The sequence below is a fragment of the Leucoraja erinacea genome, chromosome 4 (assembly GCF_028641065.1).
Source record: "Leucoraja erinacea ecotype New England chromosome 4, Leri_hhj_1, whole genome shotgun sequence".
Taxonomy (NCBI): domain Eukaryota; kingdom Metazoa; phylum Chordata; class Chondrichthyes; order Rajiformes; family Rajidae; genus Leucoraja; species Leucoraja erinaceus.
Window position 1 is genome coordinate 66356321 of NC_073380.1, and position 15537 is coordinate 66371857.

Genomic DNA, 15537 nt, shown 5'->3' on the forward strand with positions numbered 1-15537 from the left:
ATTATAACCCCAAGAAATTTATTCAACTTCCACCCCATTTATCTTTATACTTACTAGTTTATTTATTCTGCAATTACCAAATAACATTATTTTAGTTTTACTCAAATTTAATGAAATTTTATTCCTATCAAACCGTATTTTCAATTTACCCATTTCTTTTATTATTTTATCCAATAGCTGTTTTAAATTCTCCCCAGAACAAAAAATATTTGTATCATCTGCAAACAAAACCAGCCTCAAGGCATTGGACACATTACAAATATCGTTTATGTACATGATAAATAATTTTGGGCCCAGCACTGACCCCTGTGGTACACCACAAACAATATCCAAGCATGTAGAATTATGACTACCCAGATTCACAAACTGTTGCCTGTTACTTAAGTAGCTTTTTATCCAGTCCAGTACTATTCCTCTGATTCCATACCTTTCCAATTTTTTAAATAAAATATTGTGATTAATTCATTATGATTGCAGTGATTCCAGAAGTCAAATTGCCATCACTTTCAACATCAGGGATAAACAATAAATTCTGGTACAGTTTTGCAAAATGAAGTAAGAAAACAGTTTGGATACAGTTGTGACATAGTAGTTAACTTACTGCCCAAGTAATCCAAAGGTGTGGACTGGACAATCCAAACACTTCAGTTTAAATCTCACAATGACTGGTGTGGAATTTGAATTTATGCACTGACATTAAAGAAAATCCTGTGATGGACAATGAAGGTTAAAATATACTTGATTGTCATACCCCCCCCCCCCCCTCACATATACACACTGACCGCCCCCCCCCCCCCCCCCCCCGCACACACACACACACTGATTTACTAATGTACTTTAAGGCAGGGCTTTTGTGAGATTACCTGGTCTGGCATATACATATCTCCAGACCCATTCATGTGGTTAAATCTTAAGTGCTCCCTGAAATGACCCAGCAAGCCATTCACTTCAAAGGCAATTAGGAAAAGGAAATATCCGTTGGCTTTTCCAATGATTACTCATTTCAGGAATCGGAATAAATAAAGAACACTAGCCTCTGACAAAATAATATTTTAAGTGGGTCTGAAAATACTAATCAAATATTATTTAGTAAAGGTAAACTGTTTACAATCTAAATGTGATCAAGTTAAGATAGAACTAGCGATCTGTTTCCAAGATAATATATATGAAAATCTGATCCACACCCACTCTACATTTTCGGTAATGTCACACTGCTAATCTTATATTGGCTAAACCTCCTAACATACTGTATTCTCTACAGTATTTTTCTGCTGTCTTCATTCTCTGTATTGCACCTATTCTTTTCTTTGCATTTAGACTATTCCTGTTCCAGAAACGTTTAAAGGATTTCCTCTTTATTCAAATAATACTCTGCTTTGCTGCTTTGTCCAGATTGTTTGCTTCATCTCTAAAGGGTCTTTCTCCCACCTGTACCCTTTTTTTCCCAATTTGATCTTTCTGTTATCCATTTATTTGGATTACTATCCTTATTGACATATTTATCTTTTTGAATTAGTTTCTAGATTAGTCACCTACTCATGCAATGGTTTATAACTTGTTGTCCTTTTGCCAAAGTTCTCCTTTTAAATTGCCACCTTTCTGAATTGTTCCTCTTTACTCCATCATGCCCCTCTTTCTATATTGCCTCCTTTTCAATGTTAGTTCTGACCAATTCCTCTTTCTGGCCTTCTTCATTTGCCTTATCTCCGATCCTGGACTACCCAAGGTCCTGTCTCTCCCCCCCCCCCCCGGGGATTGCGTTAATTTGGTTGGCTTCATCCCTTTCTTGTTCAAGTTCCTAAGTGACTCATTTATTGTTCTACTACCCCCCTCTCTGGATGCCTACACCCCTTCCCTCCCCTTTTCTTCAGATTAATTGCCTTCAATGTCCCTTTTGAGAAGTTTGATGCCGATCACCCGTTATTCAGAACTGTTGCTCTTTAAATGCCCTATCTCGAGGCTGTCTCTCCCTTTTGAATTTCCTTCATTTGATTGCTACTTTTTTTTATTTTCCAGAGTTCCCCTTTTTCTGGAATTGCCCCTTCCCTCGGGTAATGATTCATTCCAGCTCCTGAATTGCAGCGGCCACTGCTCGGTTTGGCACAGGCTGGGTTGTTGCTTTTGTTGGATTGCCCGCGTCTGGACCGCGCGGTGCGGGGTCGGGCCGGCCCGGCTCCACTCGACACGTCACTGGGATCGGGATAAAGGCGGCGCCGCCAGTCGAGCCGGGCAGAGCAGAGGCTGCATCAAGAGCAGCAACACCACCCCGCATCCAGATACACTCGCTCTGCACGCATCGCAATCCAACGCTCTTCTCCGCATCGCAACCCAACGCTCTTCTCCGCATCAACCTGCACAGTGAGGGCTGCGAAGGTAAGTCTCCGGACCCGCTGCACTCTGTCCGGGCAGAGGGCGACGCTGCTCTCCCCTTCTCCAGCTTTGTGTCATCTATTCATTCTCTTCAGAGATGTTGCCTGACCCCTGCTGAGTTGCTCCAGCACATTGTCACCTATTCCCTTTTCTTCAGAGATGCTGCCCGTCCCGCTGAGTTACTCCAGCTTTTTTGTGTGTCTATATTCGGTTTAAACCAGCATCTGCAGCTCTTTCCTCCACACCCCCTCTCCCCTGTCGTGTGTTCACCGGTTTCCCGGGCTTGTCCCTGGTCCGCCCTCTCGGGCAGCCTGGCCGCTGACTCCCGCCAGTGCACGGGCATGGACGTGTCTGGGGGTGTAAATGCGGGTGAATTTGATTTTCCCGCTATCTTGCTTCATTATATAAAACCCAATTCAATGCCCGCTGCCGCTGGGTGTCCCCGCGTCCCGGGACGTCTCCATGACGACGTTAGCCGGCGGCACACATTCCACCCCGCATGGACGGGCGTGCTCATTTGCTTTTATTTTTTAAAGTTAATTGACACGTCGAGACCTTTAACCTGCAAACAGTGCACTGTTCTTCATTGCAGCCTCACAATTGAACGGGTCCCGAGTACTTCAGAGATAATCCCAGTGCGCTCCCGGGGTTATCCAACATGAAGTGTGCAGAGCTAGAATGGACAAGGCTAACGGCGCTGCTGCTCGTTGCACACTCGGTTGTAGCGATGGTGCGCCCCAATATGACTTCAGAACTGGATGTAATGATGGCAAAGTTTCTAGAAGAACGCGAGAAACGTTTGGCTACCGAAGCACACTTTAAAGCAACTGGCAGCTTAGATTCAACCAAGTCAAATTATACGGATCCAAATGTGCCACCCAGGACTTCCAGAAGAGCGAAAAGATCCATCACAGATATTGACAGACAACTAATCTTGGATCTGCACAATAAACTGAGAAGTCAAGTGTCACCAAGTGCAGCTGATATGGAATACATGGTAAGTGTACACCATCGGTTTCAGAATTGTTTAACTCTTACAAGAAAATCAGCAGTAAGCCACGTTGTCTTTTATGGCCAGGGATAAGGAACACACATTTGTTTTGATTCATCCCTCATTATAAAATATCAGTTCCGAAGCAAAACATCCCATTGCCAAGACTGGCAAGACCAAAATGGAAACGAACAATTACAATATTGTGTCATAGTCATCATGTTATACAGGTTACAAAGTCAAGAAATAAATTATTTTTTGGAAGGACCTTGCGATTTGTACATTCTAAAATGACATATGCTTTGAGGAAGAGCACAGTAATGCCTACTGCGCTGTAGGGTTAGCGCTATCCTGGATCTCTGAGGGAAAGATAGGTTTTCTATTATGACTTATTTCAATTTAGAATTAAGTAATGGTAATCATATTCTAATGAGCAAGATTGACATGTTGTATGTTCTCTATGAACATAAACCATTTCAGAAGGAGACTATCATGCTCTCAGGATTTGCCTATTTATGATGCAAAAAAATAATTATAGCAGTAATTTTAGAAACACTGCCAAGAAAGCCAATCATTTTTCGCAGTTAGTTTTGCTGTTGTGCTGAATACACTTTATTCCTGATAATAATTTATGATCTCTTTAATTTTAATCTCGGCCTACTTCTACAGTGGTCTTAGAACATAACATTAAAAGGCTGGAGGGATGGGTCTACAGGGAAATAATTCATTGTCATTATACAATTTATTTTCAATGGGAACCTAAGAGTTTGTCAACAGAGTGAGTTAAACTGTGCAGATAGACACACAATGCTGGAGTAACTCAGCGGGAAGGCAGCATCTCTGGAGAGAAGGAATGAGGAAATGGGTGAACGGTGCAACAAGAATGTAAATGGGAAAACGTAGCTGTACTGTTTTAATGAAAGGATTAATCCGTTTAAAATGAAAGGGAAATCAGATTTACTTTGTTATTGAAAATGTGTCATATATGTGCAAGTAATCTATGGACAATGTGAACATGTGAGTTAGATATAGCTTTTAGGGCTTACAGAATCAAGGGATATGGGGAGAAAGCAGGAACGAGGTAGTAATTTAGGATGATCAGTCATGTTCATATTGAATGACGGTGCTGGATCGAAGGGCTGAATGGCTTACTCCTGCACCTATTTTCTATATTTCTATCTATCTATGGCACAATTTCATCAATACAGCTTCTTCCTGAATGCTGAAATCATCGGAAGATTTCATTGATTGGTCTGTTTTTTTAAAGGTGAAAGTTTTAATTTACAATAATTGCCAAATTCCAGTGGAAATCCCAAAGCGCTTTTTTGGCAGTGTAGTAAAAGCGCTGCATTTTGACTTTCAAAAGCATGGAGGAAACCAGAAATTAGAAACCGGAACTTTTAGATTTCCTCAGTGATACAGTAAACTTTGGAGAACATTACTGTTTAGAAGGATGCAGAGCTAAATGACAGTGAGAAGATCTCAATTCACAGTAAATCTCCACTATGCTCTCATATTAACATTCTTATGTCTTCAGTTTAATGTAGAGCTGAAAGACAAACTATTGATACATTTATATAAGGACATTTGATGTAAGTACACACTTGCAGATGAATTTATAAAATTGATGTTGAGTCAGCTTTTATTATTTTCTTACACCAATAAATTGCCCAAATGAATTTTCTATGTGGATTTTTTTTCTTTGCAGTACTTGATCACATATTGATCAGCATGAATGTCATACTGATCAATATAGCATTAAACCATTTTGATTATATATAGGACTTAGTTTTTAGATAATTATATGAGTTTTTGTTTTGCTTGTGGGCAGGTAATGAACTTGCTAATGGAGGGTGGACACTAAATGCTGGTGTAACTCTTGCTAATGGAGAGCAGATTTCCTGATAACGTTAAGTAAAGCACATTGCGTGCATTTCCTTTCTACTTCCAGAGTTGCTGAGGATCTGTTCAGATTTTTTTTTTGTTCCTTCTATGTATTGCATTAAAGTACTATTTTAATTCATTAAGTAGGGAGAAATCAGAGAGAACATGCTACTTATAAGCTAGCATGTGGTTCTATTGGAGTGTTACTCTGTCATTATGGTAGCTAGAATTCATATTTATTATGAAAAAGCCTCAATATTAGTATTGTACTGTTCAAAGAGCCATGTGAACTTGCATTGAAATATATATGGGGCCAGAACAGTCCAAGATCTATCTCATCCTAAATTTGCTGGACATTCTTTACTGACACATTTCAATCCATTCGGTTTAGTTTAGTTTAGAGGTACAGCAACGAAACAGGCCCTTCGGCCCACCGAGTCTGGCCCACCAGCGATCCCGCACATTAACCCTATCCAACACACACCAGGGACAATTTACACATACAACAAGCCAATTAACCTCCAAACCTGTACATCTTTGGAGTGTGGGAGGAAACTGAAGATCTCGGAGAAAACCCATGCGGTCACGGGGAGAACGTACAAACTCCATACGGACAGCACCCATAGTCCGGATCGAACCCGGGTCTCCGGCGCAGCTAGTGCTGTAAAGCAGTAACTCTACCGCTGCACCACCGTGCTGCCCTTAATACTTCTGTGTTGAAGTATTTACAGCAATTTCTAGCCATTTATGCAGAAGAATCTGATGACTGTACCTGTGCCGGATTAGTCTTGTTGCTGGATAGCAGTGAGCTGTTTAATTATTTGAAGAGGAAGGTAAGTGTTCTGTGGTATACAGAAACGTGCCCTTAGAGAATTCACAAATCACTACCCAAAAATTTGACATACGGAATAAAATTAATTTTCTTGGAATTTGAAAAATAAGTAAATAAACTTTTTTTCAAACCACATTTTTTCTGATGCATGCACAGATATTGCAGCTTTGCATTATGGAAAATTGTGATATTGCCATTTTCTAGGAACACATCCTATCCTTCAACACCCCTCCCAGTAATGTTGGGGCTGTGAGAGTCGCTTGTTTCTTTTTTAAATAATTAATTTATTTTAGAAACATTTAATTGATTTGAAGAGTATTAGTAAATTTGGCTAGTTTTTGTTTACCTATATATGATTCAGCGATATTTACAGTCTTAAATGGTTTTGACAGCTGGCTAAATTGGAGGACGATTTAGTAAGGTTTTTTTCTGCAGCCCTTTAATTGGCAGGGCTTTTATTTCACCCCTTCTCCCCAACAAAATCACCCCGTAAGATGACATTATGTTACTCAAAGCACTTCTGCGAAGCAATGCCATGCCCTTCAGAAGCGGCTGTGTTGAGGACGTTCGGAATGATGGATCTACAGAAGGATAATAATTCTTAGAAATCTGTAATACAGTCAATGGCCAGATGCCAATAATCTGTTCGTAGCGATTTATGGTCCATTGTGTGGGTATGAGGCTCATTTTCTCCTTTTTATTTAAAAATGGACTGTAAATAATTAATTAAAAGTACAATCAAGCCCATTGAAATTATGTAAGATCTATTGGACAGAATGTGATTGATGCTGAAATATTTGATGATATTACATCAATATGAGGCAGTTTTGCACGTCCATAATCACAAAAAAAAAGAAGATTTGAGTTCCCGCTTCAGGATATTTTAATTGTTTTGGACTTTATTTCAAAAGTGTTGTGGCTACCATATGCATAGATTGTTAAAATCATATTTGTGGTAAGCAATCAGTTTGCAAGAATTTATGTTGGACATTCAGTTGCACACAAAGCATAAATTCCCAGTCAATTCACATTTATTTGGCAATTAAATGCCAGTTCCACCTAGCTTCCCAGTAGATGATGCTAGGAATGCCTCAGGAGCGTTCTTCCTTTGAAGTTCGTGTTGAACCTTCTGAATGGCCAATAATTTCTTGGAGACATGCCATTGGAATCGTATACTTGCAGTATTGTATTTATGGTACACCATACAAGCCTCATGATATGATATATTTACACCTGACCATAATATAGTGATATTTTAGAATTGCTTCATAAATATTTCCCAATGAATCTGTGAAAACATAACCAATATCCTTGTTCAGATTCAGATTCAATTTAATTGTCATTGTCGGTGTACAGTACAGAGACAACGAAATATGCATCTCCCTTGAAGAGCCTATATTTAAATTAAATCATTATTTTACACCCTAAAAGATAGGGAAAACAGAGCCCTGCAGAAATTCTGACAGCTTTCCATTTACAGAAACAGTTAATCTTTAGCATCTTTTTCTACCACTTACAGTTTTGGATGTAATTTGATACTCTCCCTTTGATCCCATCTCCTGTTACCTTTTGGGGAAAAGCCTTGCTATATAGAACTTTGTTAGAAACCTTGCTTAAGTCCATGCAAAATAGATCAAACACACGGTGCTAATCAAGCTTTCTTTTCAGCTTCTCAAATATAATCAAGTAAGTCAAATATTCTTTTTACATATCCTGACTATAGTTGATTAATCTGCAGCATTCTAATTAAAGTTTTTATACCGTCCCTCTGGTTTGATTCAAATAATTTGATCATCATTGAAGTTGAATCAACTGGGTTGTAATTACTTGGCACTGTTCCATAGCGCAGATAGATTTGGTTCAGGTAGCCATCTACTGAAGTATGGATAACATGGAAGAGCAGGCAGGCAATGGAGTGAAGGATAATACTTTACTGCAATAGAACAGGTGAAGCATGTATTTGAAGACAATGCCCTTGGTGACCTCAGGAGTCCTTTTAGAAATAACCAGAGGGTCTGAGTAGGAATGCTCTGACACATGCACCTATCGATTTCATAGGAAGGTCATTGAGGAGTTTTGAGGCTATGAAGCAGAATGGAGCTGGCAAAGTGTTAATGAGGCAATGCAAACAGGTCTAGGGAAGCATTATTGTTGTCACGTGTACCAAGGTACAGTAAAAGCTTTGTTTTGCATGCTATTCAAAAAGATCAGTTGCACCATACATAAATACAATCAAGTCAAAGTCAAGTACAATAGACAGAGCGAAGGAGAAGATACGGAGTTCAGAACATTATTCTCAGCATTCTAGCGCACTATTTCCATGGACAAAGTCCAGTGTTCTCAATGGGGTAGAAGTGAATTGGATAATAACCCAGCTTATGAAAGGACTGTCCAGAAGCTTGATAAGAGGTGCAAAATCTGTTACTGAGTGGTGGTATGCACTTTCAAGCTTCTGTACCTTCTGCCAGATGGAAGCACGGAGAAGAAGGAACCATTTTTCATACAGAGAGTGGTGAATCTCTGGAATTCTCTGCCACAGCAGGTAATTGAGGCCAGTTCATTGGCTATATTTAAGAGGGAGTTAGATGTGGCCCTTGTGGCTAAAGGTATCAGGCGGTATGGAGAGAAGGCAGGTACAGAATACTGAGTTGGATGATCAGCCATGATCATATTGAATGGCGATGCAGGCTTGAAGGGCCGAATGGCCTACTCCTGCACCTATTTTCTATGTTTCTATGAATGACCGGGCTGGGACAAGTCGTTGATAATGTTGACTGCTTTTCTGAGGCAGATAGAGTCAATGGTAGGAAGTTTGGTCTGTGAGATTTACTGGGTAGTATTCACAACTTTCTGCAGTTTCTTGCCATTTTCGGCAGAGTGGCTCCCAAACCAAGCTGTAATGCAACCACATAGTATGGTGTATCTTTACAAGTTTGTAAGAGTCCCTGGAGACATGCTGAATTTTCTCAGTTCTCAGAAAGTAGACATGTTGATTTGACTTCTTGGCTGTTGCATCAATGTGATTGGTCTATGGCAGATCATTGGTAATATCAATGCAAAGAAACTTGAAGCTCTCAACTATTTCCACTTGTGTGCTATTGATGCTGATTGGGGCATGTACTCCATCACTTTTAAATACAGCCCGGCCAGTTCGGGTTTAATTTGCCTGGAGATCCAAAATTGTTCACTGTGGTTTCACGACTGCAGGACTATGATTAATAATTAGTTATACTTTATTATTCATGGATTATTATGTATTGGGTATTTTTCTACCATAATAGCAATTGAATTTTAACTTTACTTACAAAATTATCTGTGCCATGCATGATGTTTTAGTTATATTTAATGCTGATTACATTTATAAGATAGCAATTTGTATCAAGAAGTGCACTGATTTTAAAAGATGACCATACAATGTAAGCATTTTTATGTTATGTACTTTAATTTCTTTAATAACATCAACTAAAGCAAATATTGACCAACAGAAAGCAGCGTTCTCCAATTCGGATTTTATGCCATGTCAACCACTGCATGTTAATATTGCTGAAGTTAAAAGTTGTACTATATTGTAACATTTGCTCTAAACTGACAACACAGCAAACCATTTAGACCTTGTTGGCCTGCCTTTATTGAGTTTAAAGCCAATTTACACAGTAAAAGCAAAATTAATTTGAATCGAGTTGATTTGATATGAATGCAGTCTCTTGTTGGTGTTTACATTACTATTTGCCTCATCCAAATTTTCAGTGTGACTCCTATCAAGTGACACGTTTTGATTCTTGGGAAAGAAAGTTACCGGTGATTTAATAAACCCAGTTCTTCTGGTATAGTTTGAATAAAGCTTATTTGGAACCATTCTGTCATGAAAGTGGGGAAATTTGTTGAAAGTGGGGTCCGTATTTAAAAAAATTGTGCAGAGGAGTCTAAAATAGATTGGACTAGAAAATGTGCTGGAATGGTGTAGAATGCACACACATTTTCTGCTCCCATCTTTTCATTGATTTCTAGCATTTGGATTACAAATCATTATTGTGATTTCAGTTTAGTTTATTGTCATATGTTCCGAGGTGTAGTGAAAAGCTTTTGTTGCTTGCTATCCAGTCAGCGGAAAGGCAAGCATTCAGACTAACATTCAGGTAGACATTCCAGCTATAAATTCTGCTGTTTATTGTGAATATTCACAAAGCCTATTTTTCTTGGGATTGGCTTACAATAATTAGTACTGGGTGAAGATGACTGAAGCTGTTTGGGGAGGTGCTTATTGCCTACAGTTGGTAATGGAAGTCATTTCGCTGGTTTGCAATGTTGAAGAGGGTAGTTGGCCTAATTGAGAGATTGGTCTCTGACTGCCTTAGTAGATGAGGTGGAGAATCTTCCTGCATGGCTGATCATGGTCAGATAAAGCTATCATCGAATTCCTCTCTCAAACTGTGCCATTTACCTCACATAGTTTACACCCTGATCACTTAAGTATCACCACATTGTATCAGTTAGGATTTCAATGCAATATTTCTCCATACACTTTATTCTCCCATGCCCCCCGTTTTGCAGCTTCCGCATTCATCAGCATTATATCAGTCATCGTACAGGATTTTACCGTCACATTTCATTATTGCATGAAGGAGAAGATATAAATCAACATTGTCAGTGACAGGCTGTGGTAGGCCCTTATCCATCAGCTTGCTGGACTGGAAGAAAGGGTGAAGACTTCTGTCGAAGAGTCCATGTCCAGAGGTGGCATTAAAATCTTTGACTATAGGTGATATACTCTAGCCCAATATCTCCCTTCACTGTACACTTCTTGCCTATCATCCTCTCATTTTTTTAGATTAGAGTTGCTGATTTTGTAAGGCTGCACCTGTTACTTGACCCCACCACTTGCTGTCACTATACCTTTTGTGCTTTCCTTCATTAAGAAAGCTCCTCACTCTTTGCACCTTCATGCAAACAGTAACAGAAATCAATTAAACCGTTTTGAGGAATAGGAAATTATATAACATACGTTTTATCCACAAATAGAAAAATGTTTTTCTTTGCTTTTCATTTTGTATATTACATAAAAATGTACAGTACAGCGAACTCATGTTATAATGGACCATATGGAGGGTGGGGGGAAGGAATGGTGTCCGTTAATGTTGATTCTCCATTCTAACATGCGTATTATCATTGTATGTAGTTGAAATAAAGAACTGCCGATGATGGCTAATGCGCAAAAGGACATAAAGTGTTGGAGTAACTAAGTAGGTCAGGCAGCATCTCTGGAGAACATAGATGGGTGACGTTGGAACTCTACTTCAGTCTGATTCGGTCTGCTGAGTTATTCCAGCACTTTGTGTGGTTTCACCTTAAAACTAGCCGCTGATGTTGCTGGTCTTCACCAGCAAACCCTTCTTTACCGGCTGCCCACTGCCCATTGATGTGGCCGTTGTTCTGGCTCGCGCTGCAGCCCCTGGCCGCCAGCATTTTCTTCAGACTGCAGCGAATGACAGAACATGCACAAAATTGAACACCTCGATGTCCTAAAACCATCAGTGTCATCTGAAGGCAGGTTCTATCATCTGAGGTCTAGTTGCTGCTTATGATCACTCTGCTTCAAAGAAGCAATGGGAAGAGGATCAGAGGTTGAGAGATGCATGTATGTAAAAGCTAGTTGTGATTACTAGATTAGAAAATGAACATAGAGACACGGTGTGATTTGGCCCAACGAATCAGAAACACAAAACTAAGAACAAATCCTATGAATTTATAATTTACTTCTGTGTAAACAATTATGTAAATGGAACTAAAATAAAATTGGTGTACATGCAGATATTCCCATTCATATCCACAATATCTATGACTATTAATGTCTGTTTGAAAGTTCAGTTTCAAGAAATGTTTGCTCATATGTGCACATACCTGTACTAGTCTAAGTCTATGAAAGCTTCCTTGCCACGAGAACACACAGATAATGTTTCCAGGAGCTGAAAGTGTGGTACAAACAGTAGATTGACCGCACTGGTAGCTTGGTCTGGGAAAAGTAAGTAGAGTCGAGTGCTCCCACAGATTGAAAATAAACAGCAAAATCCCTTGAGGCTGAAAACTGTTGAATGATTGAAATGCAAATGATGTGTGATCATGAATGAACAGACTTGGATAGGAAACAGGCTTGGATAACAAAAGATGGTTTCTTCATTCTGTAATTTACACTATAGCAATTTTGTTGGGCTTGGGAACAGATATCAGTTTGTCCACCTTCAATATTAAAAGGACACCACTATAGTTGTGGTGTGATTACATAGCCTTTGACAATGACAATAATAACTTTTATCTTTGTGCATGATTTGTAAAAGTCATGCATATTAACAAAATTGTTCCTAATTGTTGTGCCCACTGAAGAGTAGTTGAGGCATTGTTGTTACAGCTGTTAAAATAGGTGGCAAGCATTAGGTACAGAGATAGAAGTGTTTATAACATTGACTTTACAGATGAAAGGGGTGCGGAGAAAGGAAGGAAAAGTCATGTTCTTTTCTGTTCAATTCCCCATGAGAGCATTAAGATTTTTCTCAAGCCGGGAGCAGCCATTAAATACAAGGAATCTGTTTACACTGGATTGATTTAACTCGGTTTAAAAATATAATTCTCCTAGTTGAGAAGTGCTCACTACAGATGGAAGCTTGGAAACGTCAAAACAAAGGGAGATGTAATGTCGGTAGTGTAAGACTAGAAATCCCGCAATAGTAGATGGAACTAAAATTATTTAAACTTTAGAATTCCTGTTTATGAGCAAGAGATGCTGAATTAATTCAAATGTACAATCTTTGTGGTCTGCAAAATTGGTACTATTGGTACCATTGTTATTATGTGCTGCACCAGTTTCTGTTGGTGGCATGCAAGATGGACTGATGCCAAACATTTTCTGTCCAGATAGTGTGCTTGCCTGTGCCTTACTACCGGTCAGTCCAACACATGCTCAAACTGTATCTCAATGTGCTGTCAATAAATCCAACTGTAATTCATCATTCATCTTTTGTTCCAAATCTGTACTGTTTCTGTAATTAACAATAGTACTGTTTCGTTAGCTACTTTGCTGAACTTTAATTCAACACGGTACCCACGTTTCCAACCATGTATTTAAATTAATGCATGCCAAAGTGCCTACAAACATCAACTCCTCACCTTTTTGCATTCCTTTGGCAACTGTTTTATGAGTACTTTTAAAGTCCTAGTCCTTTCTCCATCCATCAGAGACTACAGCAAAGCTGTTGGAAATGTGCTGAGTTTCTGTGCAACCTTGGCTGAAGACATTGAACTGTGGACCTAAAGGATCTAACTTTGTACTTCACCATCATGCCAAGGTGGTAATGTTGGACTGACTGGTAAGGCACATGCAAGCGCACCATCTGAATGGTAGTAATGGTATCACAGTGCTACCATTCAGATGGTGCGCTTGGATGTGCCTTTAGACCGGTCAGTCCAACACTGTAATGGTATCACAGTTCCAATGACATCTTCATTGACATCTCTGATTGATCTGTTATCAGCTTATGACACCATGTGGAGACATGGTCTGTTGCTGAAAGTTTCCAGAATCTTGAAGTGCCAAACCACCATGCATGCCCTCTCGTCCATCCTCAGCAACTGTAGATTTAAGGTCTCGCTTGGAAATCAGACCAGCTCTGTCAGGACCCTGAATGATGGTCTCCCCCAGGACTCTGTCCTCTACTGTTCAACATTTATGCGAGTGACATGCCAACTACCTCATCCAGGAAGTTTGCATATGCAGATGACCTTACCCTTGCCTACCAGGGAGCTGCCCTTGAGGATATCAGCAGAGTGCTAACCCAAGGCTTGAAGGGGATGGAGGAGTACTTCACCTTCTGGTGTCTTCGTCCTAACCGGCTCGCCAATGCAAAGCTCAGAGTGTCTTTTTGTGGTAAGCCAGTGAAGAATGAAGAATTTCCCAAGTACGTGGATCACACCCTCGCCTATCATGAACACCTGAAGAGGGTGTCTGATAAACTGAAAGCAAGGTCACCATCATCAGGAATCTTGCAGGCAGCCGCTGGGGATCCAATGCGCACATACCCTCCGTACTGCAAGCATAACCCTAGTCTACTCAACAGCCGTGTTTTGCTCAACAGATTGGGCTAATTGCTGCCACACCAAACAAATTGACACTGTCCTTAACTCTGCAATGCGGGTCATCACAGGGACGCTTAAGTCAACACGTTTGCTGTGGCTCCCTGTCCTCTCTCTCTCATCGCCCCTCCCAACATAGGCAGAAGGGAGAGGATGTTGAACGATTGATGCACCATTGAGTTTAACCCTGACCTTCCCATCCATGCTGACTTGAACAATCTGCCCAACATGCGCCTGAAGTCCCGAAAACCTTTCAGGTCTTCCGTTAAATCCCTAGAAGACTTTGACTCCAAGACTGAGTGGCGCAGAGCCTGGAAAGATGCCAACACCAACAACGGACGGGTCACCACCGACCCCACAGTGAAACCACCGGGTTTTGACCTCCATCGCAAGCAATGGCTAACCCTGAATGGAATCCGCACCCTCCATGCAAGAACAACCCATCAACTGCATAAAAGGGGGATGACAGACAGTCCTGCTTGCGACTGCGGACATCCAGACTAGACCATCTCACATATCGTGAATGACTGCCCTCTGGGGCTTTTCCCTGGGGGCATCAAAACTATCCACCCAGTAACTGATGCTGTCCTGGCCTGGATGACTACCCTTGATCTACAACTTTAGGCTGTGCATGCCATACGCAAGAAGAAGAAGGTATCACAGTTACTGCCAAACTGAGGAAAGGCTGCAAATTTATGCATTGTGTGGCAAATGTCATGCTCCAATGTGGTTCCTCAAAAATCTTTATCAGTGGAGGATAGATTGCGAGACTGCATGCTGGTAACTGCAGCCATCACAACAACAGCTGGGCTGGTAGCTGGAAGAGTTAAGAGTCACAATGCTTCTGCATCCCCATTCTCCTTCCGCTCTTCAGCATTGCCTTGTCAAGTTGTAGATCCTGGATATCTGAAAGAGAAAAGGATTAAGAGACAATCTCGCCATTAAATCAGAATAGATTGCAGATTAAGAACATGCTTGCGATAGGGAGAATTAAGAAACCGTATATTATCAGTTATCACAGTTTCTGCCCCTTCTGCTGGCAATGCAGCATGGTTGAGCGAAAGGAAGTGGATGCGCAGAAAGCTGAACCAGGGGAACCATAACATGTCAGAGTATGAAACATAGAAACATAGAAAATAGGTGCAGTAGGAGGCTATTTGGCCCTTCGAGCCTGCACCGCCATTCATTGTGATCATGACTGATCATCCACACTCAGTAACCCATGCCTGTCTTCTCCGCATATCCCTTGATTCCGCTAGCCTATAGAGCGCGATCTAACTCTTTTAAATTCATCCAGTGAATGTAATGAAGAGAGGGACATAGTTTGGAGTAGGCTGAC

General features: G+C 40.5%; 1 protein-coding gene across 2 annotated transcripts in view; it reads left to right on the forward strand.

Annotated features, from left to right (window-relative positions):
* Positions 1-2008: 2008 nt before the first annotated feature.
* LOC129696520 (cysteine-rich secretory protein LCCL domain-containing 1-like) overlaps positions 2009-15537 on the forward strand; it is a 44643-nt gene continuing 31114 nt past the window's right edge. The window contains exons 1-2 of one of the 2 annotated variants that reach the window (XM_055634510.1): positions 2009-2373; positions 2963-3367. In XM_055634510.1, coding sequence (XP_055490485.1) covers positions 3029-3367 — 339 coding nt within the window. In that variant the 5' untranslated portion in view covers positions 2009-2373; positions 2963-3028. The remainder of the gene's footprint in view (positions 2374-2962; positions 3368-15537) is intronic. The other variant, XM_055634511.1, reaches the window with a different exon arrangement.